This window comes from Chamaea fasciata, unplaced genomic scaffold (genome assembly GCF_029207755.1).
Source record: "Chamaea fasciata isolate MVZ Bird 193981 ecotype frontalis unplaced genomic scaffold, bChaFas1.0.hap1 SCAF_2, whole genome shotgun sequence".
In the NCBI taxonomy this organism is placed as follows: Eukaryota; Metazoa; Chordata; class Aves; order Passeriformes; family Sylviidae; genus Chamaea; species Chamaea fasciata.
In genome coordinates, this window is record NW_027094087.1 from 45,958,968 (window position 1) to 45,978,644 (window position 19,677).

At 39.9% G+C, this 19,677-nt stretch overlaps 1 protein-coding gene across 7 annotated transcripts in view; it reads right to left on the reverse strand.

Moving 5' to 3' along the window:
* Nucleotides 1-19,677, reverse strand: part of ATP8A2 (ATPase phospholipid transporting 8A2) — a 302,792-nt gene that overhangs the window by 222,126 nt on the left and 60,989 nt on the right. For all 7 annotated transcript variants that reach the window (XM_066175899.1, XM_066175896.1, XM_066175897.1 and 4 more), the window contains 7 exons: nucleotides 15,899-16,004; nucleotides 14,488-14,570; nucleotides 12,817-12,866; nucleotides 10,988-11,057; nucleotides 9,296-9,380; nucleotides 7,963-8,102; nucleotides 4,617-4,755 (listed from right to left, as the gene is read on the reverse strand). In XM_066175899.1, coding sequence (XP_066031996.1) covers nucleotides 4,617-4,755; nucleotides 7,963-8,102; nucleotides 9,296-9,380; nucleotides 10,988-11,057; nucleotides 12,817-12,866; nucleotides 14,488-14,570; nucleotides 15,899-16,004 — 673 coding nt within the window. The remainder of the gene's footprint in view (nucleotides 1-4,616; nucleotides 4,756-7,962; nucleotides 8,103-9,295; nucleotides 9,381-10,987; nucleotides 11,058-12,816; nucleotides 12,867-14,487; nucleotides 14,571-15,898; nucleotides 16,005-19,677) is intronic.

Below are 19,677 nucleotides of genomic sequence, written 5' to 3' on the forward strand. Positions count from 1 at the left end.
GATCAAATCTTAGGTGGTAGTACAGAACTGAGCAGCAAACCTCTAACAGTTACAGACAAAACACTGACTTATTTCTCAAGCCAGTTTGCCATTTTTAAAAGTTAGTTCCAGGCTAAAAAAAACTTCCTTATTTTTATTGAGAAAAAGAAAATACTACAAACTTAAGTACTTCCCTCCATAACAGGGCTATTCTTTCCCAAGGCTAAAGCAACAGTGTTGTGCAGTAGGCTGTTACAAATTCAGCATAACTAATTCAAAAGGATTTTCTATTAGCATTTGATTAGAACAGCAGCTGCAATAGTGAGCTGTAATTTCTAAACCACTCCTCACTGCCTCACTTTACCTCTTCCAAAATGAGAAAGATGCCATTCTAGAAGTCAAGTTGGAAGAAAAAAATGGTGGGGAAAACAGTTGCTCTGCTGTGCATCTTAGAAATCATGGACTCAGAAGAACATATTCCGCAATTGAAGCTATTTTGCATCTTGCCATCACATGAAATAGAAAGATCAAGACTGGACTAGGAGAATGTAAGTCAAGCCTAACAAGGGTTTATAGGGGATTTATATATTATGTACAATTTCAGGACTAAGATGATGTTAAAATCTAGCACTACTATAAAGTAGCTGGCAACTGTAGGAGTACAAGTAGTAACTTTAGACATTTCTAGTAATACTTTGAAGTTTTATAATAATTTTGTAATAGTTATTACTGGCAAATAACATGGCAAGCAAAATGCACTCTAAGATAAGTATTTTTGTCACTGCTTCTGAGCAAAATAAGATCAACTGCTGGTTCAAAGCCAGGTATAAAATGTCAACCCACACCTGTAAGTTGATATCCAGCTCTTTAATTTAAAAGTCTGACTAAAAGTCCATGAAGCAGATGAATCAGGTACTTCTGGGACTTACTTTCCTTTAAGTGTCCTGTGAGAAAGATTGCTTGAACCATAGTTCAAGATCATAGCCCACAGGCACATTCACACTGCAGGCATACAGAATCCAGCATCTGAAGGAAAAATGATTATCCTCTGTGTCTAGAGAGGGCACAAATGCCCTGTTCAAACTTTGCATAGGGATACAGGCAAGTGTGCTGGCATGGCTTGTCTCCTGAACTGAAATAAAATACAGCTCACCAAGAAGTCTTCTTATCTCTGAACTGGAAAGATAGGGGTCTGATGGATGTACTGTTAGACAGGTAAGGAATTGGCTGGATGCCTGCATTCAGAGAGTTACGGCCAACGGTTCAACACTCAAATGAAAACCAGTAATGAATAGTGTCCCTCAGGCCAGTCCTGAGACTGGCCCTTTAGTATCTTCACCAGAGACAGACAGGAATCAAATACACTCAGCAAGTCTTGAGGAAACATGAAGCTGAATGTTGCACTTAAATAACACTGAAGAGAAATGATGCCACCCAGATGGACTTCGATCTGCTTGAGGAGGAGGAGGCCTGAGAGAATCTACTCAAGTTCTACAAGGCCAAATGCAAGGTCCTGCACCTGTACTGCAACAATCAAATATCCATCAGGACACACTAGGGGATGAACAGATTGAAATCAGCCCAACTGAGAAGTACCCTAAGCGATGTACTTAGGTATGAATGTGAGATACCCCACCTGGAGTATTGTATCCAGCCCTGGGGCACCCAGCACAAGACAGACGTGAACCTGTTAGAGTGGGTACAGAAGAGGGTCACAAAAGCAATCAGAAGGCTGGAACATCTCTCTTATGAAAACAGGCTGAGAGTTGGGATCGTTTAACCAGAAGAAGAGAAGGTTCTGGAGAGACCTTTCAATATATAAAAGGGAATTACAACAGACTGAGAAAGACTTTTTACCAAGGCCTGTAGTGGCAGGTCAAGGGCCAGTCATTCCAAACTGGAAGAGGGTAGGTTTAGACTGGACATAAGGAAGACATTTATTATGATGGGGGTAGCAAGACTGCAACAGGTTGCCCAGAGAAGTTATGGATGCTCCACCCCTGGAAGTGCTCCAGGCCAAGCTGGATGGAGCTTTAAGCAACCTGATTTATGAAAGATGTCCCTGCCAGGGAGGAAGCAGGAGGACTGTATCTTCAAAAGGTCCCTTCCAACCTCAACCCAAACAACTGTAAGGCTGTGCTTGCACCTATCAATGCACCCCCCAGGTAAGAGCATTCAGCTCAGCTGTTCATGGTTCAGGGAAGGACACACTTTAGTGTTTACTCACCTCCCATTCCCAGAAAACAGATCTCTTCCTCAGGAAGTTATTGAATGGAAACACAGCAATTCTGGTGTTCTGTAAGTGTGCTGAGCACCAGGATGGTGGCAAATAGATGGAATGAAAAAAAAAAGGGTGCTTTTGTCTCACTGAAAGGCAAAGAGGACTCAGTCTGTAGACTTTGAAGAAAAGGGTGAAGCTGCAAGAACACAGTTAAGCCTTCTATAGCTGTTTGCAGGTCACACATAAAGATGCTTCTGAACTTGGAAATCCCATTTTCAAGAGCTAGAGTTCAAATGATTGATCAGTATTAAAGTTTATCATGAACACTCTTCTCACTTGCAGAAGTATTGCTAGCACATGGCTGAATGAAAGGCATACAGCCACCCCACGGAAGGTCAACCACTACTCTCCAGAAGTCAAGAACGCAATCCAGAGACAAAGACATATGCAAATTGTGAAAACTAAAGAATCAAGAGGAAGCTGGAACAATGTACTCCAGCTCCTTGACAGAGCTGCCAAGAGCTGAAATATCCATACACGTGCATGTCCATACCGCAAGCAAGAGACAATAAGCATAACCTCCAAAAAAATTGAGAAAGTGAAAATACTTTTTACTCCCCAGATAGCATATTTATACCTGAAACATAGTGCACATGTGGATTTGGTTTTAAGGTGAAGGTTTATTACAGTTCTATTGGGTTACATACAAAAACTGGAAGGGTGCCACATGTTTATACTTTCATGCCAACTTGAACATGAAGCTAATGAAGTTAGAGTCTTACTACCAAACTGTACCTTAAACTCAGGGATAATTTAGAAGTTTTAAGTGAGATTGTTATTCTTCTCAAGTTGCTATAATAAAAGAAACAACAAACCAACAGTTTTAGAGAAAGCTGGAAGTTCGTATCCTTCACAGTCTTCAGCATTAGCTCATTTACTGGTGGTTCAAGGTAGCTGCTGTTGGTTAATATATGAACTCATTTCAGGTACTTACACCAAAATGCATAGCTACATTTTTCCAATTAGTCAAAAGACAGTGTTTCCCTCCCCAAGTTAACTACTGCTTGTAAAGAAAGGAAAATCCACAGATTGTCATTCAAACCAGATAACTAGCCTTTAAAGAAATTGTCTACTTAGGCCATCCACTGTACTTCTACTACAGCTGTAGCAGTTCAGCAAGTTATTTCACCTCTTGGTATCACCTTTAACATACAAAGATACATGAAATTTGATCTGGTTTTGAGAAGTACACAAAAATTCTAGTCAGTCCAGCAGACTTCATTCTGAAATTTCACTGAGTCAACCAAAAGAAAAAATAAAAAAAAAAACCACCGCAAAACAAACCAGATTAAAAGCAAATGCCCAAAACTTCCCAAAAAATAACCTAATTCACTTACAGAGAATCACTGATAGAGAATTTTGACTGTGTTTGAGAAAGCAACCTATGCTATTAAAGTTCCTTTTAACCTACACCTGTACATCTAAACAGACTAATCTGCAAATCTAAATGCAATTGTAGAGCCTGAGCAGCATATGTTGCCTTCTGTTAAAGGAGTTATTTCTTCAGTCTTTTTGAGCTCATATAGACTTCAAGATTCCCTAATTATATGAATAATGTGACCAATTGGGATTTTTACATTTGGAACTGCACACAGAGAGATCTGGGTGTATTTCAGGCTATTACTGGCAGAACTAAAATGCACTTGAACTAAACTTACTTAGGTGAGATATCAGATCACAAGAGTGCCTTTCTCCCTCTCTGGGCAGACTTACCAGTGATAGGGAGAAAAATGATCAAAAAGAACACAAAAGCATCATGGCATTCTGTGGCCAAAGATGGGACATTTGGGAGGTGTAGCATGACAAGGGGTGTGCCAACATTAGGTTATGTCCCTTTACCAAGTCTTTACTATATTCTAACAGATTTGCCATAAGGGGACAGCAGGGTCAATTATTTAAGCTTGAATAATCCACCTATGTTCACAGACATGGTTTGGAAGATGCTGTAAACTATAAACGCTTTGCATTATCCTATTTCCCATTGTATCCCAAACTCAATTCAAAGGCAGAGAGTAAGAAAAGAAAAAAAAAAGCTCTAAAACCATTTCTGAAACATTAGCCTGGTAGAGCTCTCCTGCTACCATCAGAAAGAAGAGTTATATATATTCATTCTGTTAGAACTGCATTTAACCAAGAACAGAAGGGTCCCTTTTGCCTTAAAACAATAATAAAATAATTTTAAAAAGAATATACTCCCATACTGAAGACTTGTCTACAAAATCCCTTCTCCAAGGCTGTGCCCTGCTACTGAGGAACCATTCTATAAGCAGCAGGCTCAATTCTATTTTAAAATCCACACAGTACATCTTGCATGCCACATATCAGACAAATTCAGAGTAATCAGAGTGATAGATACCTATATTGAGAGCTGTTTCTTGTTTGTCACCTGTCAGAATCCATATCTTAATTTCTGCCTTTATTAGTGTGGCTATTGTTTCTGGAACACCTGCTTGCAGGCGGTCTTCAATGGCTGTAGCTCCAAGAAGCAGCAAATCCTGGGGAAAAATAAAAAAGAAAACAATCCCTCAAATTCTGTTAAGATAAGCCTCTGTTTGGAACATACTCAAAAAAGGAATTAAGACAGCATGTTGCATCTCACAGCTAACACTGCACTTTGAGAAGCAATATACACCACAGTAAATTTAGTGTGGCTCTTCTACTTCCTCTGCATACAATTCACATTTCAAGAGGTAGAAAATGGAACAGTGTTTCTGATGAGAAAGATGGCAACATTTCAAGAATAATTGATTGAAGTTATAAAAGCCCAAAGTTAGCCTATAGATGAACATACATAGTAGACCATTCACTAATCACCATAGCAACATGATTAGTAGTCAGTTTATATATTTAAGCTCACAAAACAAAAATTATTTGGCATCACATCATTTAAACTAATTTTCACCTATAAAATGTACACACAGACTGGATACAATCACAAAGCAAAAATTACTGCAACTATTTATGGATCTAATCATTACATTTGTGTAATACAAGCGGTATGAACATTAATCAATCCAAGTATCTCTAATCAACATACATATGTCTGCCAGAAATACATGTCTTGTACAGTGAATTTAATACATAGTTAGCCATATTTTCAGGCAATTCAAAAACAATCGCTTGAGAAGATTTGGCTAAAAACAGGGAAAAAAATAGCTAAGAAATAAACCCTGTCAAAAGGTACAGACTACTCAGATTTTACCTCTAAAAGCATTTTAACAATTTCTTACACGTGCAAAGATGTTCAGCTTAAAACAAATTGAAATAAGTTTAGATATAGTGCATCATTTCAGAAATTGCTCAGCAAAAGGTGGCATATTCTGTTCTTTGCAGGGACTAAAATTATTCAACAAAAATGAAGATGAATGAACAGAAGTAGTAAGGCAAGTTGCTGCTGTTCAGCCTAGGAATGATGAGGCTTCAGTGTGATCTTACTGTGGCCTTTCTATATAAAAAGTGGGCTTATATGAGAAATGAATAAAGAATGTTTACCAACAGCGATGGGTTTAAACTGAAAGAGGGTATGTTCAGTTCAGGATTAATGACAGGAGTGCTGAGACGCTGGAACAGGTTTGCCCGCAGATGTGGTGGACCTATCCCTGGAAGTGTTCCAGGCCAGGCTGGATAGAGATTTGAGCATCAGGGTCTACTGAAAGGTGTCCCTGTCCATGGTTGGGGGGCAGGGTACAACTACATGATCTCGAAGGGCCTCTTCCAACTCAAACCTTTCCATGATTCGATGGACAGGGGATTAAAAGCAGCTCCCACTTGTATGAATCTAAGGACGCTTAAAGAACAGAAGGGCAACTGGCTATCCACACAGTGTGCAAGTCAGCATTCGTTACAGGTCTTGACAGAGCTTCATTTTTGCTATGAGAGATTCAGCTGGCAAATGTAGCAGAATCAACTCATGCAAGTCACTATGCTTTAGTACTCTACAGCCTCTCAATGAAACATCAGCTCTGTTGACATTTGAAGATTACAAACATAATGCAAGTGTGCAATTGTAGATTGTCTTTTTCCCCAAAATCACTTGTTCAGAAGTTACACATGACAGCACTGGCATCAGCATGGCTGAGCTTCCTCAGCAGGGGAGTAGGCACTGCACCTGCTGAAGCCCTCTGAGCCAGCATATGGCTGCAGAAGGAAGTCAGTTCAAGTTTGTCTCCACATGTGCACCTTCACTGTGATCCAGCAATCTCAGCACTCAGACTGAAAAAGTAGCTCTGTTGGTCCCATTTGACCCCTTAGATGGAAAAACCCCAGCCTGTTAAAATACATTATATTTTGTGTTACAGCCAAATGCCAGTTTATCTGTAAGACCTGCTTCCTGACATGACCAGCAAGCAAACATTAACAGGAAGGCATACAGTGGATAGTTCCTAACTCCAATTCTACAATGCACTCGCAGGTTCCCTTTGTTCTTAAACAAGATATGAAATTGTGAAAAAGGCCAAAAGTAGATGACCAAAAATTATCTGAAGCTTGAGAACACATTTTAAAGTACAGCAAAAGCAATGTTCATTTTTCACCTCAGTGAAAAGAGAAGAGTATGAGAGCACAGTGCAAGACACAAAGCTGAAAGGAGCTACCCAAACCTACAGAACCAAGGATGACATAAGCACACTGTTACTGACACATTATAAACACAAAAGACCAGTTTGGGCATGACTTGGAAAAGGAAGACCCAATCTTCAGCCCTTATTCAAGGAGTTCTTGGAGCTTTTTTCTTACTCTCTGAAAGTTAGCTTCTATCCTAGTCTCTCTCTCTTTGTGGATGCCCCAGCCCTGGAAGTACTCAAGGCCAGGTTGGATGGAGCTCCAGCAACCTGGTCTAGAAAGGTGTCCCTGGCCATGACAGGAGGATTGGAATGCAATTATCTTTACAGTCCCTTCCAAACCAGGCCATTCTATAATGCTACAATTTGTCCCAACTAACTTAAATGAACAACAGTGCTCCAGAACCCAGTAAGTATTTTAATATTAATTTGAAAATATATTGAAGTTCAAAACATGTTATAAAGAAGCCACTGAATAAAATTAAATACCTGGGGCTAGAGGGAAAAAGAGCATGAACCTGTGCAGGTGAGGAGCGCAACTACCAGCACTTCAGACAGCAGCAAGACCAAAACGGCTCAGAGAAACACTGGCCCCTAGCGTTGGCATTTTAACAATTCGTTCACAGTAGGATTAGCGTTCAAAATAGGTTCTCTGACACCTACTTTCCCCTTCTAAAATTAAGAGCTCGGCAATTTGCACGGAGTGCAGGTTTTCATCCTTTTTTAGCCCGTGCCCCTAACAAGTTTTGGTGAGCCCTACACCTACAAACAGCCTACAAAAATGCTGAATTTGACCACTGTATGAAAAGGCACACATCTTTTCATACCCTAGTACATGGGAACTTGTTGCAACACAATGATTTACATATAGTATCTTCATCAAGTTACAACAACCTTACACAAAACAGGAGGATTTTTAAAAGTGTGAGAAAAGGACTTTTAAGTAGAAGTTGCTTTTATTCATAAATTCATCTCCAATTTACAGATTAAAACTGTCGACTGAACAGGTTATCATCTAAAAACAACTTTTCAGTTTCTCATCTATGAAATTAGTAGTTTCTTCCATTGTATAAAGCCCAAATCCCACTGGAAAATACACATGTAAGGGAATCTGCATCTGATCATGAAAAAAGTATGTTTTACCTTTTCAATGATCTCATAGCACTCCTCCAGCTTCTGAGTTCTGTCTTTCAGAACCGTACTGGATTCATTGTAGACATTCAACCACTCTCTGTAAGACTTCTCTGACAGATCAGCATAAGCAATACACAACGTCCTCAGACCTGCAAAACAGAAGACAGTCATTATCCACAGTAAAATTACACAGAGTATCATTGAATTGTTCGTATGTAATGAATGTTAAATTCTAACCCTCATGCTGGAACAAGAGCTTCTAACACGCACTGTTAAAACACTGAATTCCACAAAATCTCCCTGCACATTTTTTAAGCACTTGAATTTTTACAAATATAAACCACAAATCTGGTTCATTTTGGCCACTAATGTTGGTTGCAAATCAAGAGAGTATTGGACAATTTTTTTTTTAACTAAGTATGAAAGCAAGCTTGCCTTTCATGTATTTTTAAAAAGAGCATTTTAAAGAACAGGCTACATACCATGATTGGTGATGTTACTTAGGCAAACATCCTGCACAGCCCCATGCTTCCTTTTAGCAAGACTGTGTTCTCCTTCAGTGTACCAATGTAACTCACAGTAATAATGAGAGTTAATATAGCAAAGAGGGTCCATGAAGTATAAAAACCAATTTATTAGACCACAGACAAAAATTAACATAGAGAATTAATTTATTTTTTTCTGTCACAAATCAAGCACAAAAGGAACGCGTGTCATAAAACACAAAAGTTCCACAATGGGGAACATGGAAGTCTGTAAAAAAAAAAATTCTGAAAGTTGAATGATGTTTTAAGATTTTGGAAGAAAAACACTGTTTCATGGTTTTACTGTAACTCAGGTGTCCTATGCTACGTCAGAAGAGGGAACAAAGCCCAGTGCTTCCCTTTGAACGGAGGTGTTACATCAGTCAAAAGTGTTACAGATCACTTCAGATCATCTTTGATGTCTCAGGCTACCAGGCTTCCCAGCATGTCCAGGTTGTCACTCTGCTTCGTAAAGCCAGAGACACCAGGCACCCAATTTCTACCCTGGTAAAAACACCTCCAGCTCCTAAGTAATTTAGTTGTTCTGGGCAATACAACTCATGCCCTTTCCCTTAATCAAGGACACACAGAAGACTTTCTTTTCCTTCCAAATTCCACTTCCCTGCTGAAATCACACAAGCTGGACAAAAACCTCCTTACAGTTGAAGTCAACCTACAGTTGTTAATCTGCTGACAACACACCCCATCTTAATTTATCTTCACAATCATCTTAGTTGACACCACAGAGCTTAGTCAACACAGAAGATGCTGCAAATAACTTCATAAACTGAATTCTCATGGCATGCTGTTTCTCTTACCTTCCGTTGCAAAGTATTCAAGATGGCACAGTGTTTGTTCCATATACTGGGAGTCTTTTGAAAGCCTCTCAAAAATTACATTATCCTATTAAAAACCAAATTCATTACAACACAGTAAGTCTACATTCGAAGTTTCCATTTGTGTGTTTACAAACTCAAGAGAAACAACCTGAATCGATTTGCTAATATCAAAAACAAAACTGTATTTACAATATATTTGGGGTTTAGAGACTCCAATTTGAGGAATTAATCTGGATTGCGCCCAAAGGCAGAGATACTGCATCTGCTTTAAATAACAGGGAGAGAAGCACATGCTTCCCCCCTTCCCTCTTTCCATAAAGACGCCCCCAATTACTGGGTAGTACAGAACACTTCTCTATAAATTACTAAACCAATATATTGGCTTTCAGACAACAGAAACGTCTGGTCTTCTTCAGTATATACTGCAGTCCCGTGCAGTAGAGTTTCCTGCAATCATTTCTAGAAAAGATTCCCATTGATGTTAAAAAACAAAAGGCAGAAACACTGATTATGCTCTGCCACAACATACTCTCAAAAATAACCTTCTTCCTGCAGCAGCCCTCTTTATCAGTAAATCAAAGGACAATTGAAAAGGCCCAGCTAACAGCTCAAATCAAAATATAGCATTACCTACATATCTAAAGTCTCTGGATTTTATTTATAACTACCAGAACAAACACACAATTCAAGGAACCTACTCACAGAGCTGCTCTTAAGCTAAGTAAACAGACTTACATCTAGCACTGACTACAGACAGGCATACAAACCTAATTATTATTGAAGCAACAGGACAGAGGATGACTATCAGAATGTGGAAGAGTTAATGCAGAACAGTCAGTTAACATGCATTTCACATGAGTGGCAGATGCAGCACGTTAGTACATCTAGGTTTGCCTGCTCACACTCCAAAGAATGGTGTGAATTCAGGCACAGCATGAACAAGCAAGTTGCAAGTTGTGAACTATCACACAATGGCAGCAGGCTTAATTCACTTCCACCACACCAGCATGAAGCCAGTACATCTTTATCAAATCAGGGGAGGTAAATGGAAGCAACAGAGTAGTGAACACTGACCTATGAACACATGACATATGTCATGACAAATTCAAGCAAACCAGATCCTCACAGTGGTCAGAAAGATTTTCCCTGTTGCAAAAAGCCAGCTCCACAGTTTTCCACTGAAATTAGAACCACTCTCTGGCTTTGGACAATGCTAGTTTTGGACCCTTCGTACTGTGCTAAATTATTGCTCCTGTCAGTGAAGACAGAAGCACAACATGGTGCAAGTCATGATGACAAATAACAGCAGGTGCAGAGATGCAAGAAAACCAGATCAAGAGCCAAGCACCTGAAAACAAATTTTAGTGTTATAAATTCAGACAACAGTATTTACTACAGTTCCTGAACTCCTGCTGCACAGCTGGGTGAAGCCCTGGCTTTGCAGTCAGGGTACTGCTCCCATTAGTTTCAGGATTTCAACTGGGCAATAGAAAGCCTAGCAGTCTTCCAGCCGCAAAAGGAGTCAGAGCAGGAATGACAGCTCTCTTAAATCACTTGGCCCTAAACAAAAAGCCAACAGGTATTATGTATGAGACATGAAATGTCAGCATCAGCCACAGCTGTTGAAACAATAACTGGCAGTGTTCTCCATGAGGCAGTGTAATTACTTACAGCCCCTTTGCAGTAGAGACGTAGCTGTCCTGCCGGAGTTCGAACAATCACTGACATTCTCTTCCTGTTGCTATTGAAAGAGAAATATTTGCTTTCATTAGTCAAAGTGGTAAAGAGTAATTCCTGCTCTAGCCAGTGATTTTTCTCAGATGTATTTCGTGCATCTGAGATTAAATGGGATATAACAGCAGTAACTTAAGATCCCACAACCCTTGACCACAAGGAGATATATTAAATTGCCTATTTCCAGCTTCAGCCCTACATCTCCCATTGGCAAGCACTCCAGACTTACACCCAAATGTAAGCAAGAACTTGAAGAATTGCAAGATAGTATAAAATCATCTTGAAAGAAGGGGATTCACATTTATTCTCCCTGTTTTTCCTTATTCCTTAAGCAAAATTGCTTTGGGGACCCTAGAAATGGAATCATTAAGGCTGATTACATCTTTATTACACGCATAACAGACATTGAAACAACCATCCACTGACAAGAGCAGTTATTGAACTTCCTAACTCAAAAGAAAGCAAAACATCATAGAAAGGAATCATGGTATAGACCAGTTCTTGGCCTCTATCAATTCTTTATATTGATCTGATCAGACCCACACAGTGGGAATTAAGTAGAAGGAAGTCAGACACCCTGAGAAAGGACAGGACAGTCAAGTTTGACATACATCTTTAAAAAAAAAAATGTAGACACTAGCATAGTGTGCACCAACATTTAACAAAGGAAGGAAGGCAAGGATAATTTTTTAAAGGAATTTTGATGTTTTACTTATCAATCTTTCCTTCAAAAGAGCCACTGGAAAAAACTCAAAACTTCCAAGAAGCAGAGGCAAACCAATCAACTGTCATCAAGGGAACCATAAGAACATGCAGTTTCATATAAAAGTTTTCCTTAGGAAAGGACCAACTTGGAAGAATCCTCCTTCCTCATTACTTTTTTGCCAATGTGTACAGAATACAGAGCAATCTTCCTTCTCCTCTTGATGTTGCTTTGACAAATGTAACCACTTTTTAGAACTCAAGAACCATGTGCACTAAAGTAAGCTCTTGGCATATATCATCAGACAAAACAAATCTATCCTGAAGAGGGGTTGGAAGGACAGCAGATAGCCGTGCCCAGAATTTCTGCCACATCCTATTGACACTTGGAAACTTTGGTGCGCTTTTCAAAAACTAATTACAGTATCTCCCTCAGTGGTCAGGTGGGAAGGTGCTACACAGAGGAGAAAATAAACAGAAAAAAAGCAATGCTGACCAGCACCATCCAAACTGACATAACTTTACCAACTGACAAAGAGAAAGCACCTTGTTATTGCCAGTAATTCAGGGGCCTGATTCATCAACGCTTCTTGTGACCCAAGCAATGCCCATCCTAATGAATCTAACAAACTAGGAGTGCTTGCAATGTTTGCATTTTCATAGCTGGCATGGTTCTTAAGAAGAGGCACTTCCAGGTGCAGTTTCCATCTACTGAAAAAGCAATTTGCAGAAGCACTTTAAAAGTGCAATCTCAAAGTATGTTCTTGAAGTAGACAAGTGACAAATCAGGATATCCATGAGTCACAGCGAGACCCTTCCAGGCAGCAACATCTCAATAAATGAACAGATCTGCAGTGGCAGGAAAAAGTTTTATGATCACATGCCAACAGCCATCAGTTTATAACTCATTCATAGTACATCAGAAATAAGATGAAGGGTTAGGACAAATCTCAAGTTCTGCTTTTTTTACTGTATCAGCTGTAACTTTTTTTTTTTTAAATAACATTTTTTATAAGAAGTGTTTTCTTATTACCCTGAATTTCACATATTAGAGGAAAACTTACCTGGAAAACTCCAACACATTAAGAATTTCAAAGGTTTTCTCTTTCCCCAGCTACAAAAAGAAAACAAAAGAAAGAGTGTATTATTATAAAGTACAATTTACATTAAATTCTTACATGGACAAACCCACGAGCTGATCCAGTGTCTTTGTCTCACATTCCAGAGTAAATAAATGTGGCAATGGCTCCCTCCACTGGTTAAAGTATGCAGAGCCCTATTTACTGAACTTAATTCAATATCCTGAATTGTGGCGTCCTTCATTGACTACTGCTACACCATTACAAGGAGTTAATATCCTTTTTGATTAGGCATGCTCTGGAAGCTAAGCTGCATACTCTAGCTCTCAATAGCCACCAACTAAGAGACATATTACAGGTTGTAAGTATTTTTCCAAGTTAAAATAAGCATGCCCTCCAGATTCAGTATTACAAAAACCTTTGACTAACCTCCCTCAGTATTTCTTTTATTTGAGCTCACAAAAATAATAATTATATTTTTCATGGCCATAAAAACCTAACTGAGGAGAAATTGCTGTTATCACCCACAACTCTCTGCTGGGGCTGAGCAGGAACAACCTAAAGCAGGAGAAAGATTTTAAAACACCTGACATTCCTGTTGTATAATGCACAGGAGCAGTAGGAGTGACCAGAGTCATAGAACTCCAGTAGTTTTTGTAGTATGCAGTTCAAGAAACTGCTGCAGTAAAATCTAACTGCAGTATAGATGTGCCCAAGGCACATATCAATCCAGCAACATCCCCAAGATTAAAAAGCACCTCTAAACCATTTTCTACCTGCTGCCACTGATGAAGGCTATCAGGAGAGACAGGAATCTCTGGGAGTGACAGCTTTTATTGCTGGTTATAGATTAACAATGCCCCCAGATTCGTATTATGAGTATACAACCAGGCCGGGTAGGCCTGGCTGTTCCTGCAGAGGAGAGAAGCATTTAGATGGCTCTAGATGACACTGCTCACCCTAAGTTCTCCTCCTTCAACTAAGAAACAGTCTGAGAACTTATAAAAAGTTTGTGGTAAGTCCTAGAAGATACGTTTCAACCGCTTAGATTGGCAGCGTACCAAGAATTTTGAAAGGGAACATACCTGAGAGGAGGGACAAAAAAAAAAATCATTATTCTCAATAAGCACCCTACTAGCTGCATCTGTGCAAATCTGGAGCCACTTTAGCTTAGACTGCAACTTCAGTCTGAATGTAGCCCCGTGAATCTGAGGCTGCCTGTGTCAACAGCAATCCATAAACTACACATCCCTGCATACACAGCTTGTCAAGGAGATACATCTTCTACTGAAGATCTTACTCAGAAGAAAGAAATGAAACATTTAGAAGAACAGCAACCATTAAACACAACACTCAGAAAACCTCCCAGACACATGAATTTCCTTCTAATGTGAGCATTCCCATCTGTGCTTCCTGGACAAGGGAAATATTTTTCAGGCACAACCGCTGTCATTTCCCATGTAAGTTTGCAACTCCCTATCGCTCATGCCACATAGAGGGGCAAAGGACTTGGCATCTTCAAATAGATTAAGACAACTTTTCTCAGTGTACATAAGCATGTAGGATCCTGGGAAAAGGCCCTCACAGGGACCAGAGAAGACCCCTTCATGCTCTGCATGAGCTTGGCAGCCTGTGCCATGCACATCCACCACTTACCGCATCAATGATAACAGAATGGGGAGTCCGTCCTGTGAAGACATAGCCAAGTTTTTTTGCTCCTTTCACTAATGCTCCTTCATCTGCCAAAGCAAACAAACAAAAATGCTTGAATTTAACCTGGTATGTTAAAGAGGCCTCCAAAACCCATACTTAAATATGGCAGATTGCCAAAACAGAATCCCCTTTCCTGTGTACTCCCATGCATAGTGATGTTAGAGTAGTTCTGCACACCCTTCCACAAAAACATTCAACATTTTAGTCCTAAAAAGGCCATGCAATATCAGCTACACAAATGTGGTACTCAATCTGTATAAAATATCCTGTAACTACCGAAGCATTGAACTCTTCTTGTGGAGGTGCCATACTTTCTCACATGAAAAAGGGGAAATAGCTGTTCTAAAAACAAGATCAAAACTCTGTTACCTTAAATTCCTACAATGTGCATTTAATCCATTTTCTGCTGCGAAGGCACTAAGTTCAGGTACTACAGAAATACAGAACTGTTTTCTGGAGACTCTACTGGGCAGTGGTATTAAGAGCTCAAATAACAGACCTGCAATCACAGCCAACACCTGTATCTCCCATAGGTAATTACAGAGCCTCCTTAGGGAGTGCCACTGAGCACAACCACCATATGTGTGGATTTAGTCCCTATTCAAGCAATCCTCATGTTTCTACAGCTCCCTTAGTCTCCTCATGGTTCATCACACTGACCAGAAGTTTCTCCTATGAGTTATTCATCCTACTTTTCAGACACTCTATTAAGACATAAATAAGAAATGATGCTGCTTTATCATGCAATACATCACTACAGCAATTCTAGAAAAGATCTTCACTAACAGAGAGAAACTCAACGGAGAGAAACATACCCCAGTCTGGCCCCACCTAGCTCTCGCTGTGCTAACTGAAAGGAGTAAAAAAAAAAAAAAATGGGCGAAGGGTATGCCTGAATACTGCTAAGATTCTGGAAGTTTTGGTTGCATCATATATTAGCACTCGATAGCTTCCTATCTTGCTCTAAGCAGATATTAGACAAAGACAGTTTGTAGTCATGCCAATTAAGTAATTGCTCATTCATGCAGAAACAAAGCATCACTTTCCACACACTCAAAGTCTTTTAATTTCACCCTACAGAAAGAATAGACAGTCTCATGAGCACGGAAGTGATCCTAAGCCCAGCCTATCTCTAAAGAGACACCATGGACTGTGTGGTTTTGTAGGAAATATTTCGAAACAGTGTGTACTGATTACAGAAGATGCCAGATCTACTACTAGCATTGTAGGAGACATTTTGCTTTCAAAATCAATGACCTTTGAAATGATCTAGAAGTTTATGAACCTTCCTTCCATGTACCTCTGCTCCTTCAGCTCATTCCCTTCCCTCCCAAAAAAGAAGGCAACAACCAACCTGGAGAGGAGGCCTGGTAGATTATTGTATTTCCTTGTCTCTCAGGAACAACAGTATGACACACGGCCAGCAGTGTGAGGAACTCCTGTATATGTACAGCTGTGGGCTAGACAGGACACCAGAAGAGTGAGGTTTAGCATTGCACACAGACTGAGGAACTACCTCACTAAACTGAGACAATCTCTTATATGCCATAGGAAAAAAACAAACAAACAAACAAAAAACACCCCAAAGCACATTCTGTTCTCTATTTACAGCAGTTGTTTTGACCTCAGAACATCAAGACAGCACAGTTCAGGGTCAGCATTGTTGAACTACAGAGCTATTGATAAAGACCTCATTTAAGTTGCAGAGAGCTGAGAAGGCTGAGTATTCCCCCACCCCTCACCCATACAAACATTACTACTTTAGCAACCCAAGCTTCATACAGGCATAGACATCTGCCACAAGCTGATGACAATCTAGCAATAGGAAATAATACTAATGGCAGCTTCCAACAGATTGATAGCAACCACGCCAGAATTAAACTTGCTGCAACTGCACCCTTAGTGATGAACATCCAGAGCTGAGAGCAGCTGAACAGCCAGTGGAAGGCAACATCGTGTGTCCTTCTGAAGGAATACAGCACCCAGCCAAGCATCAAACTAATCAATGGTCCCTACACATTCAGCATCATGAGAACATTCAACAGAAACCACTGTTCCAAAGTGTTTAAACAGACACTACATCTGCAACTCAGCAAAGTTGGCACTTATATCACAGATCTCTAATCAGCCAACTGTGGCAACTGCAACCTTTAGTGATGTGAAATTAAGTCCCTCATCCCATTCTTCTCTCCTTTCCATCCCTGCATCTGGCACAACATTCACAGTGTCATAGCAGTCAGGAGGAACATTCAGGTGCCCAGCTCACAACCTGGCCTGCTAACTTCATCCACAATTCACACAGATCTTTAAGATACTTGGTTGAAACAGCTGAAGTGAACACACGGTTCTCCTCCACCAGCTCTGCTATATCCATAACATCCACAGGTGGTAGCATCAGTGTCTTGCATCACAGCAGCTGTACTTGACTGCAGAAAGCCGTACTTGACTTTTCAAACTCCCAAAGAACTTTTGCATATAAAAATACCATCTAGGTTCCAAAGCTTTCATTAGCACAGCATATGCACTGGCAACATGAAGGTTTAATTAGTAGGAAGTAAACTACTGTGAAAGTCACAAAACCATGTCAGCTAGCAAACACTGCGGCAATGTGTGTAAACGAAGTAAGCATATCGGAAAGTAGTATAATAAGAAAACTGAAAATCCAAACCCTATATTTTTGTTTTACTTCACATACTTTGCCATGAATATTTTCAAAGTAACTGTTTCACACACAACCTTCACCTTTGCATACTGAGACTTCCAAATTGTATGGTCACAAGCCACTAAAATAACAACAGCTGTTGCTTGGGACATGCTGGGGTGCAGAGGCTGTGCTCAGGAAAATGAACCTATATTTACACACTACTGACTAAGTCCACAGCAAATTACAGTCAAAAGGCAACTGCTGTTCCATCATTTCCAGTCAAAGTAATGAAAGTTTTATCTCCATGTCAAAAGGCACAGCCTGCCAGATTCTCATTTCAGCATCTGTTGCTGGAGACCTTTGATGTCCATCTTACACTTGTATCACCCAGCCCCTTAACAAGCTTTTATAGTATGTGTTCTATCAGCTGGAAACAACCTGTCTCCAGTAGGGACATGGATTTTAATCCTTCCTAACTATGTTTTTATGTTTTCAAGCCAGCAACATAATTTGCTGCTGTCTTGGTGTTTTCACAGCTCACAATCTATTACAGAGCAATCTTCCAATTCTGTTGCAACAGATCACCAGAAGCCCAGCTTATCACAACAGCTCCTCCACACAGCTGTCATTTGTTTCCTTTCTAGATTGTTCCAGCACTGACAGTATTTGTTGCACAGACATGAATCAGGGTAGAGCTTTAGACCTGTGAACAGAAAATCTGTTAATGGCTTCTGTGGCAAAGTATCCCTTCCAATATGCTGAGTTGAATCCCAGCACAGGACAGAAGTCCCACACCTTAAACAATTATGCTTTATTACTTATTTTCCTCTATCACATCTCTGACATCTCAGTAGTCAAATTCTTACTGATGGTCTCTGTGAGACGTTTCTTGCCTGTTCGCGTGTTAAGGTCAGCCTTATTTCTTCCTGCCCCATTTTTTTGTTCTCTACTCATCTGTAGTTGGAACGAAGTTTGCATATTTTAATCTCTTATGCATCAGTCCACAGGTACTTCTCAATTTAAGTGCCTTCCTCCCTCATTTTTCTCCCTGTGTGCCAGCAACTCTGGGTGAAAGCCATTGCTTCTTCTCTTGCTTGTTTGGGTTTTTTCCAAAAAAAGCCATGAAAAAACTAGTGTACAAACATCAACACAAGTAATATACTCGACTGGGTGAATTATTTTGTTTGCTATCCCTACCAGCTGAGAACCACACACACATTGCAATGGTCCCCTACTTCTGGAAGCAGCTTCTGGATTGTTACCTACAAAGCTCCATCCTCAGTGAAAGCAAAGTTTAGCTATCTAGTGAGCACAGCACTATCCATTATCAAGCAGACCACTGGTCAGAAAGCAAGTTCTCATCCCTTCATGGTTCTTGTATTTAGAGGAAGAAAACACTGAGACAAGCCTCAGTCTTTTGGGGAGCAAATTGTAGTGTGCAGAGCTTCACATCTGCACATGCCACACATCCTTATCTAGACTCTTCACTCTGAAGACAAAAATATTTTTCTCAACTGTTAAGAGTCTGATAAAGTTACAAGGAATTGGTATGTGAAGTTAAAGATATCTTTCATCTTTCCTTTAATTGTAGCAGTATCAGATCAGTGCCACCATTTACAGTATTTCCAGGCAAACAGGACTGACCATTTTTTGAGCAAATGGTCTAGAAATGGCCAGTGGGATATTAAAGCACAGTCTAACAACCTGAGCTTATTACTTTGCATGTAAGTGGCACGTTCTGCCAAGGAAAACTGTGAAAGTGCATATGTACTTAATTACCAAGGAGAATTACAACTCACCATCTTAAAAAAGATATCAACTTCTAAGAATTTAGTTCAGTAAAGTATCTGGAGAGCAGTGTGAGGATCCAGCCATGCTGGACACCTCCAGAACAGTGAAGCTGGCAGGATGGGAGGAGAACAAGATATTTCAGGCACAGACTGAAAGAAGACATTAACCAGCTTTTGAATATCAAGAGAGTAAAATGCAAGTTTATCTTGTCCAAAACCAATGAGATATGACCTATAATTAAAGATACTGCCTTGTACTTGAACAAAAGTACTGAAGTCCCACACACAATAAGAACAAAAGCAGATGAAAGAAAAATATATTGCACCAAGCTCTAACAATTTAATTGTGAGCTATAAAATGATGTGTTTGAACAATTTTCCAGCAATCTGAACTAGAGCCTCCCATAGGCTTTTATCACCTGAATATGTTTTTTTCCCCCTACTGTATTTCAAATCCCAGTTTTCATCCCAGTTAGCCATGGTACGTCTTTCTGGTTCTGCTTTCCTATGGAATTAAGAATCAGCTGATGATAGCTGTCATTTCAACAAAGCTTGATGGGATAATAGCCTCAGCTCCCACACACTACACAAGAATAAGCAGATGTGTTGGTGAGGTCTCAACAAACACTCAGTGTGGTAAAGGCTCAATGTGAACACAACAGTTGTCTGTTCTGCCTGGCCTGCTGCTAAAGTACTCAT